General features: G+C 47.6%; 1 protein-coding gene across 2 annotated transcripts in view; it reads right to left on the reverse strand.

Moving 5' to 3' along the window:
• The window catches only part of samd11 (sterile alpha motif domain containing 11), a 59,824-nt gene that overhangs the window by 10,531 nt on the left and 36,341 nt on the right, over positions 1-12,952 (reverse strand). For both annotated transcript variants that reach the window (XM_052059733.1, XM_052059734.1), the window contains exons 6-7: positions 10,560-10,724; positions 4,619-4,772 (exon numbers count right to left, since the gene is read on the reverse strand). In XM_052059733.1, coding sequence (XP_051915693.1) covers positions 4,619-4,772; positions 10,560-10,724 — 319 coding nt within the window. The remainder of the gene's footprint in view (positions 1-4,618; positions 4,773-10,559; positions 10,725-12,952) is intronic.

A 12,952-nucleotide genomic window follows, 5' to 3' on the forward strand; every position in this document is an offset into this window, starting at 1 on the left:
CCACGACTCTATGCATGCATCACAGACAAGCATAAAGCCAACAATGGGATACAAGGCCGTTTTGACAGGAAAAACAAAACTGCAAAATTAATTATGATGACGTTGACTATTAAATTAGCAATCGTCCTGACTGGTCGACTAAACTTGGTGGTCCTACTTTGAAACTCTGTCAATAGCTAGCTCACTGTTGCCTTTCTGCTCGCACGCCAGTCAGCCGCGTGTGAGCCTGTCGCCACACACAGGCACACATGGGAAGGGAGCTGAGGAAAACAAAGTGGAAACCAACGACGGGACGCGTGCAACCGCAAATATTGTTTTGTAACCATGTTCAAATTAGCTAGCGCCTGCTTGTCTCTCGCTTGGCTTAGCGGCGAGGGAGCGGAACAGCTTGGAGGGAACACTCGCATGCAGGGACAAGGGGATGTGATAGTTGTGATTTATTGGTGTGTGTGTGTGTGTGTGTCGGGGAGGGGGTGAAAAGCATTCATCGATCGCCTTTGCCGCTGAAATGTTAATGCTAATCGTATAACCGCTCTCTCCGGCGGCGCCTTGCACTCCTGTGGCAGCGCCAATTAATCTTGGGTGAGGGCTGTGGCGCGTGACCCCGGGCCGCGGGCTGGGGGCCCCACTCGCCGCTTCTTATGTAATTACACCGCCCAGTGTGTAATCACCTGGTTTAATCCCTCAGGGCAAGCAATTAGCCTCGCGACGCGCTGCTCCGCGAGGCCACGCCGCGGCTCACGCAAAAACCGCCAACAACCCCCACCCGCGGTCTGCTCCCCGCACGCCAAACTGCCTCAACCGCCGCCTCTCAGATGTTCCCTTTTCTTCCTTCCGTCGCTTTGCGCCGCCCACCGTTGCCTAGCGTTAGGCCACAGATGAATAACGGTCAATTAAAGCTGCATGACTGGGGCTGCCAGGCGTCTGCGGCACCATAATTAGGCCTAATCACGGAGAGCGAGGGAGAGAAGGCGGGAAAGGAGTGCGCCTGACACTCCCCTCCGCTCCTTTGCTCCGTCTCTCATTCTTTCTCTCACGCTTTTTTTAGAACGCAATTTGGACGGACCAGTGGCGTGCCTTGGTCTGTTTTCTCTTTAGCCTTTCGATGCATTCCTATTGCACAAATGCAATGTGGACTCTTAGTAACGCAAAGCTCCATGCTTGGCCTGTCAGTGTGTGTGTGTGTGTGTGTGTGTGTGTGTGTGTGTGTCTCACTGTGCCGCCAGTGAGGCCAAGGGCTTCTGGGAAATTCACTCGTGTGTGACGACCTGTCAGAGTGGCGACAGCGTTCCTGTCCTGAAGCAGCCCAGGCGAGGTGTGTGCGTACGTGTGTCTTGTGAGAATGCGCACGCGCGTGCGTGTGTGTGTGTGTGTGTGTGTGTGTGTGTGTGTGTGTGTGTGTGTGACAGGACTGCCCTTAATGACGGGAGCGTGGGGGGATTAGGAGCGCCGCGCAGCCGCCTTCGGCTCCTTCTCCGCAGGAACACATTTACACAGGAAGCTCATTAAAATGGATGAAGCTCCCTCCTCGCTCGCCTGCCCTCCCTCCATTCCCTTATCTCACATTCTCTCCATCGCCTCACTCCCTATCTTGCTTCATCTCTCTCTCTCTCTCACTCTCTCTCTTTCTCCGTCACATCGTCCTCTCGCCTTCTCCGCTTTTTCATTTTTTTTGCTCTTGCTTCCCTCTTTTCATCCCCATTTTAAACCCCCATGTTTTCTACTTCCTTCCTCTTTTTATTTTTCTCCATCCCGCCTATTTGCCTGGCAGATGCTCGGCGAGCTTAGCGCCATTTAAGGCCAGACAAATGGAGCGCCAGGCTCTAAGCCCATTGAGCGGCCCTAATGATTTGTTTTTAACAATGGGCCCTAATGGGCCCAAGATAATCAATGATGGGGGTCGAAGGAAAGGTGAGCCATACAGAGAGTTAGGGAGGGAATTTGCCGCCTCGACTCGCTTCCTCAGCCACGGCTTTTCATTTCACCAATTATCTCTATTTGAATTCTCTCTTCACTTTGCACTCATTCCACTTTGAGGTCGCTCGAGAATTTGGTTCCAGTTCTTTCTTTGTGCAGTCCGGCCCTTTACAACTCACATGCACCGTGGTGAAAAGTATGGGAACGTAACACCCATGTTCCACTCGACTTGAATTAATTCTGCTTCTGGACGATAGAAGAGTAAGGTTTGGTTCACCGTCATGACTTGGAGTCATTGCGCTATTCAGAGAGGGCTTGATGTCATCACTTTTTAGTTTTAGTTGTCATTTTACGTCGATTTGAATGAACTGGCCAGTGATGTAAATGTCCTTCGAAACTGTATCTCTCTAATAAAAGGCGATTCCATACGTATCTCAATATACTTGACAGTAAAAGTAGTAAATTTGGTTCGTTTTTTTTCCCCCCATTCATTCATTCATTTTACAGCCTATCCCTGCTGTCTTCGGGCACTCGGCAGGGGACACCCTGAACCGCTTGCCAGCCGATCGTAGGGCACACAGATACAAACAACCATTCACGCTCACATCACAGCTTGGACAATTTAGAGTGTTGAATCAGCCTGCCATGCATGTTTTTGGAATGTGGATGGTATATATTATATATATATAAAATATATTTTATATTATATATATTTTTTTATATTTATTTTTATATTTATTTTATTTTATATTTTATTTTTTATATTGGATTTTATGGATTTATGGATTCTATATGGATTCTTTATAGATTTATGGATTTATGGATTTTATATTTTATTCATTCATTCATTCATCTTCCGAGCCGCTTGATCCTCACTAGGGTTGCGGGGGTGCTGGAGCCTATCCCAGCTGTCTTCGGGCAGTAGGCGGGGGACACCCTGAATCGGTTGCCAGCCAATCGCAGGGCACACAGAAACGAACAACCATTCGCACTCACACTCACACCTCGGGACAATTCAGAGTGTTCAATCAGCCTGCCACGCATGTTTTTGGAATGTGGGAGGAAACCGGAGCACCCGGAGAAAACCCACGCAGGCCCGGGGAGCGCATACAAACTCCACACAGGGAGGCCGGAGCTGGAATCGAACCCGGTACCTCTGCACTGTGAAGCCGATGTGCTAACCACTGGACTACCGGGCCGCCCTTTATATTTTTTATATATATATATATATATATATATATATATATACACACATACAGTACACACACACACACACACATACACATACACAGGGGAGGGTGTGAGGGGACGTGTGTGGGGGGTGTATATCATCAATGTCCTATGAAAAACATATACAGTACGTGCATTTTTTTTGAATTTTTATGTTAATGGTTTGTCCAAAATGTAAGGCTGGATAGACGGACGGACGGACGGACGGACGGACGGACGGACGGACGGACGGACAGACAGACAGACAGACAGACAGACAGACAGACAGACAGACAGACAGACAGACAGACAGACAGACAGACAGACAGACAGACAGACAGACAGACAGACAGACAGACAGACAGACAGATAGATAGATAGATAGATAGATAGATAGATAGATAGATAGATAGATAGATAGATAGATACTGTGGGTTCTACAGTCATTTTGTGAAGTGGCCTTAACGTCGAAATGGGATGCAGTACTCAAGGACAGGTGTAATTATGCTCCTAAGTAAATAAAGGGTTTGTATTGTACACTGACTGATACACTTTCTGTTCCCCTTTTTTCTGTCATTCTTTCATTCTGACAAAAGTTACAATTAATGCCAAGTGCTCTTGAGCCCATTTTCTCTTTTAACCCCCTCCATTATACTCCATCCAAAAGTGTGTAGCTTATAAAAAGGTTAAAGAGGAGGCAGGTGGGAGGTTTTTGGGTTTGGGGGTGTGAGGCCTGTTTAACCCTTCCTGGCCCTGTATGGCTAATTACGCTGCTCTTTATACAGTGGCGGCGGGCGCATGGCCGCGGCTTGCTGACCACATTTGCACGGCACCACGGGCCACATGCGCGCAGGCACAAATTATATTCATACAAACAAAGCCAAATTCAATCCGCATATATGGCGTACATGACGCTTGAAATTGGAGCACACGTGCACACTCACACACGCACGCGCACACGATGCACACACACACACACCCCAACACCGCACCAGGAGGCCGCTCCGCTTCCTGCTTATATCCCCGCCCCTTCCCCTCACTCCCCTGCTCTCGCACAAACATCCCCCCTTCTCTTCCTCCCTCCCTCGCTCCCCGCTGCCGCACCGTCGGCCCATTATCGATCCCCCGCCTCTCCCCGCGCCACATAAATAATCGACAAGCAATTATCCGCCCACTCCCGCTGCCCCCGGCTTTGTTTGGGAGGCACAGGGGCCAGCACTGGGGGTATAGAGGTATAGAGGGAGGGAGTACGAGCCGGGTATGCAGCCGTGCGGCTCCACAGTTGTAGGCAAGAGGTTATTTGGACACACACACACATAGACGATAGTAACCAACCAACCCACTTCGATGCGTTTTCATATTTTCTTTCCTCCTGTTTCCTCACATCAACTGTAATGGTCACTTGCGTGGCAGACGTTATTGTCAGGCTTTATTAATGAGTCACGCTCGCACTGCAAACAAACTCGGGGCCAGCAAGTGTTTGATTTGTCACCTTTCTGTGTAATGTGCATCCCGGTGCTGCGGTAGGCCCTGCTTGCGTCTCTGGCTGGATGATGAGGAGCTGCCTCCCGTGGGCAGGTGAGCTTCTAAGGCCGCCGGATTCCTCACCGCCGCAGCCAACGCTTCCTGCTGAGCGCGCAGCACGTCTGAGTAAAGAACAAAGATGGAAAACACGGGAACGGGGAGAAAGGAGTGCGATGGAAGAATGATAGTTGAAGCAAAGACAGGAAATGAGGAAAGGAGAGAAGAGAAGGTATAAATTTAGCATCCGGCGGCTAATTTCCATGCAGGCAGGCTGAAAATCCTTATAAACATCTACTTAACACGTATGTTGTGTGGGCTGTGCATTGCTCTGTTTGTGACACAAAAGGAAAGAGGTATATGCCAGATGACACACATGAAGGGCCACGTTTCGATTTGCCAACTATACTTGGCTGATTTTTCATTTATTAGCCAGACTAAACATCATGCAATGCTGTGAAATAGCATTCCCCTCTCCCTCCCCTTTGTTACATCACAAAGTTACCGTTGACTAACGATAGTTTCTGGAAAGCAGAGTTCAATTTCACAGGCAACACACTAGCGCCACATTTGTTGAATCAAACCATCACATAAATAGAATATATCACACAAAGTGAAGTAGGCTACGCGAGCTGAAGAAACAAACGCATCACGCCACGATCCGAAAGTAATTCAAGATGAAATTAGAAAAAAATCGTTATTGAAATCTATCAGTCCGGAAAAGGTTACAAAGGCATTTCCAAGACTCCGGGGCTTCAGCAAACCACTGTTAGAAGCATTATCCGCAAATGGATAAAACTGGTAACAGTGGCAAAGATTCCCGGGAGTGGTCAACCAGCTAAAACCAATTCATGCGTGCGATGACGACTCATCCAGGAGGTGGGAAAAGAACTTAGAACAACACCCAGAGAACTTTAGACCTCACTGGCTTCCGTTCAGGTCAGTGTTCACAACTCTATCATAAGAAAGACACTGGCCAAAAATGGCATCCATGAGAGAGTTCCCAGTGCAGATATCCACCATGGCTAAAAACTCCACAGTCGCATCAGCACCAAGTTGTAAACATTTATAGACACACCATGAAAAGTCATGCAATATTCACCGAGAAATGGGAACCAAAAATGCTAAATCAGAATTAAATTCGGCATTTGTACCTACAACTGGGTTGACATACTAAGGCTGAGTATGTGCCCCACTCAACATGAAAGTTGTTTGGAGATCGGTTGAGTTGTTTCTGCTTAAATGTTTGGCTTGTTGAAGTGCACTTCAACAGCAAACAGGCAAACGACAGAAACAGGTAACACAAGTGGCAAGAGCAATTGCTGAGTTTCATATACAAATGAGATTTTTGTTTTATACCACCCGCTGTCGTGATTCACAGACCTAACTTTTGTGTGACTATTGTTGGTCTTGATTCCCTACGCGCAATCGCAGTGTTAGTGACGGGTGATGATTTGCGGATGGATGGATGCATGGACGGATGGAGTGAGATGAAAGCCCGCTTGTGTGGCTCTCCCTCTCACCTCCACAACCACAACAGTCTTCTCACGCTGCCTCCTGCCTCGCGCCTCACGCCCAACCCTGACCTCTGGCGCTCGCTTCATTCCACCTGCTTCCTCGTCTTTCCCGCCTCAGCTTCGCCGCTTCTCTCGCAGACGAGACCTCATCATTATTGGCTAGGCCAGGCCGCACCAGGAGACAAGGCTTCTAATGAGAGAAAAATCCATCCCGTCTCTCTCTCTCTCTCTCTCTCTCTCTCTCTCTCTTCCTCTCTCTCTCGCTCTCCTTCTCTCTGATCCTCAATCTATCTACCCCCCCTCATTTTTAATTAGACAGATCCCTCAGGTGCCAGCGGGCCATTTCCGCCGCCTGTATGGGCGTTATGTGTGTTTGTGTGTATCAGGGTGATTTAGGTGCTGCCGTCTGTGTGTGTGTGTGTGTGTGTGTGTGTGTGTGCGTGCTGAGCGGGCGCCGGGGTTGGGGGTTGGGTGGGAGGTGAAGCGACAGATATTAATGCGGCCTAGCTCCGGTGTATCGATCTGTTTGCTGCGCCAGGCCACAGGGGACTCGGCTGGCGGCAGACAAGGTTTTGTGTGTATGTGTGTGTGTGTGTGTGTGCGCATGTGCGCGTGTGTGTGCACGTGCGTGTGTGTGTGTGTGGAGGTGGTAGTGAGGAGATAAGAGAGGGATCAGAGGAAACCTGAGCCCCAGAGCGCAAGCACACAGTTGTGCACGATGCAGGGGTGACACGGTGGAAGCGTTGACCTCTGTGAGTTTCCTGGGGGTAACGCCAAACACCACATCGGCTATTTGGGATAAGCGGCTCAACTAAAGGGATATTATTGTGATTTAGTATTGCATCACAATTGAGGTCGGTGTGTGGAGGTGGGAACCATCAAACAAAGTCCAAAAATATCCAAACTCTTAGAACAGACAATAACCACAAGACCAAGAAAAAAAGATTCCCGTTACCATGACATAAGGCCGGATATGTTGAAGCACTTTTGTCCAACACTTCAGAGTCATGATGATCAGATGTGATTGCCAGTGGGAATTTGGACATGGCACAACATATGTGCTCCTTCTGTTAAGCTATGATAAGAGAGATTACTGGTTTTATTTTGGAAGGTTCTGACTTCCTCTTTCATTCCACCGCCGCTTGTGAAAAAAAGACATTGCCTTGGAATTTCCGCGATTGGCGTTGAACATTTGATTCCACCAAGGACCACGAAGCAACGATGTAGACTGCAATGTTAGCTTCTCTTGCTAGCGAGCTGCCAATTGGTTCGCTGTCATATTGTTGGTAAAGGTGCAATAGCACACAGTAGAGCAGACGTCCTCTACGTCCAATCGATCTTGGTTTCAATCAGCACAAAATTCCACACATTTACAGTATACCACGGTGTCATTTTGGCCACTGAAACGATCATTGTTGTTAACTCAATCAGTACCAGCCAATCCTGGACCAAGTCTGAAAAGACGTATGAAAACATCTTTGGGAGTGAATGAGTTAATTGACCTAAATCGGGAAATCTTGCTTTAAAAGTTGCCCATACCAACGTTCAACCAGTATTACATGTTTCCCTGCATGCAACTGCAATTTTCCCTCCACTAAAAAGGAAACAACACAAATGCTGTAAATCACAAACATTTCTTCCTATGCGAGAGTTATTTTGGGAGTTCCCAGTTCACACCACTGGGTCCATATTGCTTATCCCCCTTTTGTGCAATCTCTGTCTTTCTACTCGCCATCATTCCTGGAGCTGAGCCGAAATCCTTTCAGTTCAGCTCGTGAGAAAGCAGAGGAGTGCCGCGCTGATGCAGCTTGGCCGGCCTTGTGACGGGGTTGGTGGACTGGCAGGTACTGAAAAGCCGACATCCATCCGCTCAGCAGAGAATACAGCGGCAAATAGTGAATCCTTTTCACAATGTGGCAAGCTTAGGCAGAAGTAAATATGCAGAGTTTGTCACGCTTCATCATTTTGACTGATTGTGTTTGGAGCAATCACAGGGTGGAGTGGTCAATTTGTCTGGCGTGATGATAAAAAGATGAAGCATATCGTTTCAAATCTCGGTAAACTCAGACATAACAATGACTCACCCACCCATCCATCCCTTCACTTTCAAATGGATCTCTTCCCCCCCCCCCTCCACCACCACCACACTTGTGTTTTCTCGTCTCTCCTCACAAGCTGCTTTCATCAACTGATGGCGCGAAGGAAAACCCTGCTGGCTATTTCAACAAACCAAAGCCCTGCCTCCACCCTCTCAGAAAAAAAAATGCCCAGAGAGAAACCTGCATCTCACAGAAACACCGACGCCAAATCCACACACATGAACAGACTTCCATCTCGCCCCCCCTGTTTTACGCACGCTTTCATTTTCTGCGGCCGACACTTCAAACACAAAAAAAGCATGCTCTGAGGCGAAAAAGGGGCGTGGGCCGTTGGTGGATGCAAGATTTGAGAGGGATGTATAGAAGAGACGATGGCTGGTAAGGAAGGTGCTTCATTGGGGACCCCCGCTGGAGACCAGGTCAATGTCAAGTGGCTCTTACTGCACAGATTCATTCATGCCTCCTGTGATACAAACCAGTCACCGCTCTGTCCCAACTCTCAGATGTACCTGCTCCCCCCAAAAATCTAAGATTTTTCTATCGAAGAACTGAGAGTCCAGATAGCCAGTTTCATTGAGTATTTACAAAAATAAAATGAAATAAAGCAGGCAATCTTTAACCTCCGATGACGTGTGACTGCGTCGCCGGACGTTGTTAGCGCTCAGCAGTCTGCAGTTGCAGCTTGTGATCAGAGTTGTGGCGCTATATCTTTTATTGTTATCATTATTCTCATTCAGAGTTTGTTTTGTACAATTCACAGAGGGGACGTGCAAAGAATGGGAATCTGGAGGGCGGAGAGAAGCATTTTAAAACGGTACGTGTGAGCCGCGATAGTTAACAGGCTGCCTAAGTGCCTCTTACAAAACAATAGTGTCAGGCTATTGCTCATCATGGCATGCGTGTAGACTTGTGTGCGCGGTAATGGGTCGATCGCGGGAGGTTGGTTGATCGAGAAGTAGATCTTCGGTCAAAAACGTTTGGGCACCACTGATGTAAATAGTCATGGAAGAAGTCTTACAATATTTAAGGCTTGGGTTTTCAATTTTTTGGGCGACTAGGAATGCCAGAGCAAATGGTTGTTGGCATCAGCTTAGTGTGCGGATTGGGCGACAGTACGTGCAACGTAATGTGTAAAAATGGAATGGATATGAAAACATACAATGACAAGGATAACAACTGGAGTGTGGAATCAGCCGCCTCATACCAGCAACGCTGCTGGGAAAGTACGTCAGTGACCAATCAGATTGCACAGTGCTCTGAATTCTGCCTCCTTTAAGACCCCAAGAAGGTAATTCAACCTTTTATAGGTTTCCCCTCCTTAAATTTGCAGCCAGCAATTCAACATCATTGCTCATCATTCATTCATTCATTCATCTTCCGAGCCGCCTGATCCTCACTAGGGTCGCGGGGGGTGCTGGAGCCTATCCCAGCTGTCTTCGGGCAGTAGGCGGGGGACACCCTGAATCGGTTGCCAGCCAATCGCAGGGCACACAGAAACAAACAACCATTCGGACTCACACTCACACCTAGGGTCAATTTAGAGTGTTCAATCAGCCTACCACGCATGTTTTTTGGAATGTGGGAGGAAACCGAAGCACCCGGAGAAAACCCGCGGCCCGGGGAGAACATGCAAACTCCACACAGGGAGGCCGGAGCTGGAATCTAACCCGGTACCTCTGCACTGTGAAGCCGACGTGCTAACCACTGGGCTTCCGGGCCGCCCCATTGCTCATCAAATAAAAATAAAAGTAGCTCAAACTTCAAATAGAGCTGGGCATTGAAAACCTTGATGCCACGACGTAGGAGCTTATAGAGAACAGGAAGGGCTTAATCGTACAAGTTTGACCAAAAAATTGAATAAATAATGGATGCCATGGTTGAACAGCAATGTACACCGCTTTCATTTGTCTTTTTTTCAATTCCAGTTCCATTAACATTGAAGCAGTCCATCTTATTTCTCCCCCCAAAATAAAATAAAAGATGAAGTGGGGGTGTACAAGGATATTGAGAGATTTAGGTGCCTGGCAACCAGCCAATAAGGGGTTCTGGATCAATGGCGGCGTTGATGCATGCCGCTTGCGGGCGCTGTTAATGACGAAGCGGCGAGGTGGTCAGAAATCAATGTGAATCCCACCTTGACACAGGGTGGGCAATGCCCCAATCAGAAATGTCAGGTCGACCTTTCAATGGCGGTGGGGATAATTGCAATGCATCTCTGATGGATATTTTGGTGGGTCCGCTTTGTTTATTTTACAAGCCCAAAAATGCAATCGAGTTATAAAGACAGCGGACTGACCATGTCCGGGCAGTCCCATGCTGCTGGCCAGCTGGTAGAGGCGCTGCTGCTGCTCCTCGTAGGATCCGTGCTCGCTGAGTGCTGACATCATGTGCCTGTAGTGCTCCTCGGGGCTCATGTGGCTGTGGCTGCCACCCGCCTCCCCTTCTGGGCTCTGTGCGGTCTCTGAGGGACGAGAGCAACGACCAATTTAGTCGATTAGGACCAAGATCGAACTGCCCTTTTTGCAAATGCTGTCTCAAAACCCAAAAGTCAGTAATTCACTGGCAAATAATAAAGAATGAACCTGAACGGCATATACGCGGAGTGTAACGATACATCTATATCGTCGATGTATCAATGTGAACTGCTATGCGATCGTTCGGCAATGGGCTAGTTCACATCGATGCTAGCCACACATAGACACATTTTTAAGTGAAGGGACACAAAATTGGTATATTATATGACAATTGCATTGTCCACTTGGAGTCTGATGTCTGGCTTGGATGGCTCACATTCTTTCTTCGAGTTCATTCTAAAGGGGATTGATAGAGTTACATTCAGATGCGTCCATCGATGCATCTATGGACCTTGGACAAAAAAAGGACCCAAACCAAACTGATCTCTCGAAGCCGGAGCATAAAAATGTCCAAAAACTTTTGTTAAGATGAAATATCCAAAAGGAGGCATGTAACGCGTTTATGAAGAAGATGCAGCATCTAGCGATTAGTCCCCTGCATTTCATTGCTCCGTATGACCTTCCTCCTCCCTCTTTGTGTCAATAGTAAAATGATCTAAGGTAAGATTGGAGGGGTATGTGGAGGTGGTTGGGGAGACAGAGGATGAAAAGGGGGTTATTTTTACCTTCCTCCTTTCTCGTGAAACCTGAGCCTGGCCCTGAGCAAGCAAGCAGGAGCGGGGCTAAGAAGCAGCAGTAGCGGCTGGAGGGAGGAAAGCCAGCATGAGAGCATCTCTGTCTCCACCGCCAAGCATCCGCTAATCCACCTGAGGTACTCAAGGCTTTTATGTTTGTGCGCGCAAGTCGTCTGTGCTTGTCAAAAGTTTTCTCACTCTGTAACCAGCAGGAGGGTGACGACTTTGGTGCAGAAAGAACAACAGACATCATTTACACAGCGGCATCCAATCTCACCGACTACCCCCATCTGCTCTCCTCTCAGTCCATTTCTCCACATTCATTACTCATTAATGGTTATTCTCTGTCGCTGCCATATTTGGAAGAGACGCATCACATCCGCAGCGGCGGGTGAAGCGTCGGGCTTTGGGTGTGGACGAAACTAGCGCAAAAGCTTACCCTTAAGCATGGAGGAGCTACGCTATGAAAACGAAATAACTAAAGGACATTTTGCCCGTTAGCTGAACACAAATGCTCAAACACACCGAAGCATATTTTGAACAAACTTGCTAACCATTCCGAAAGTGGTCACTTGTGTTCAGTCTTGGTGAGAAACAAATCACTAAAACAATGGCATCAATGAGACTCTCTATTTGCCTTGTTAAAGGTGTTGTGTTCACTTATGGCTCCATTAGCCATCTGTTAGCGCCTATTAGCAGTGTATTAGCACCAGTTAGCCATCTGTTTACCATGTTTGTTAGCAGTGTTTTAGCCTCCTCTCGTCCTGTTTGTTGTCATCTTAACTTTCATGCCTGAAAACCAGTTCCATTATTCTTTTGTTTGTTTGTTTGTTTTTTTGTTTTTTTATCGACACAACATATTTCAACATTTAGGGCCTGAATTGGTTCCTATTTTGATACCCAAGTTTAGCTCAACGTGCAGTATATGGGTGAGCGAAAGTTTAGCGGATATTGCAATTGAATGTTGAGCATACGTGAAGTTTTCTTTTTTTTGGTATTTTTGTAGCGAAGCGCAGTTAGAAAGGGGCATATGCGCCATTGTGGGAGTGAACACAGCCGACGGGTTTAAAGGCCAATTAAAGCAGCTCCACTCATTCTCTTAGAATTCAGCGCAGAGGAGGCGCACTGCAGCCCATGCACAGGATCAAAGCCCACAATAAAAATCCAGTCCCGGTCCTGGATCATTGTCCCCCCCCCAAAAAAAAGTCCCATCTTGCTCCTGGTGAAAACAACGCCCATTTACACTTTGCACCCATTTTGGAGGTCAGCTCCATTACAAATGGTTGTGCATCTGTCCATTTTTTTTTTCAAGTGGGTAATCCCGCTCCTGTCTGCTACCTTGAACTTTTTTTACCCTTTAACGTCCCAATGCCAGACGCACGTACACTCACATATAAATAACTGCATCTTTAATAGGCTGAGATGGGGCCTAAAAGTAAGTGTGTAGGAGTAGCAGTCAAAAAGAAAGGGTCACCAAACACCGCTCCAGTCACTCGGTCCAATATTTTATCATGTTAGTGATACGTCAACTAATCAAAAGT

The sequence above is a fragment of the Hippocampus zosterae genome, chromosome 2 (assembly GCF_025434085.1).
Source record: "Hippocampus zosterae strain Florida chromosome 2, ASM2543408v3, whole genome shotgun sequence".
In the NCBI taxonomy this organism is placed as follows: domain Eukaryota; kingdom Metazoa; phylum Chordata; class Actinopteri; order Syngnathiformes; family Syngnathidae; genus Hippocampus; species Hippocampus zosterae.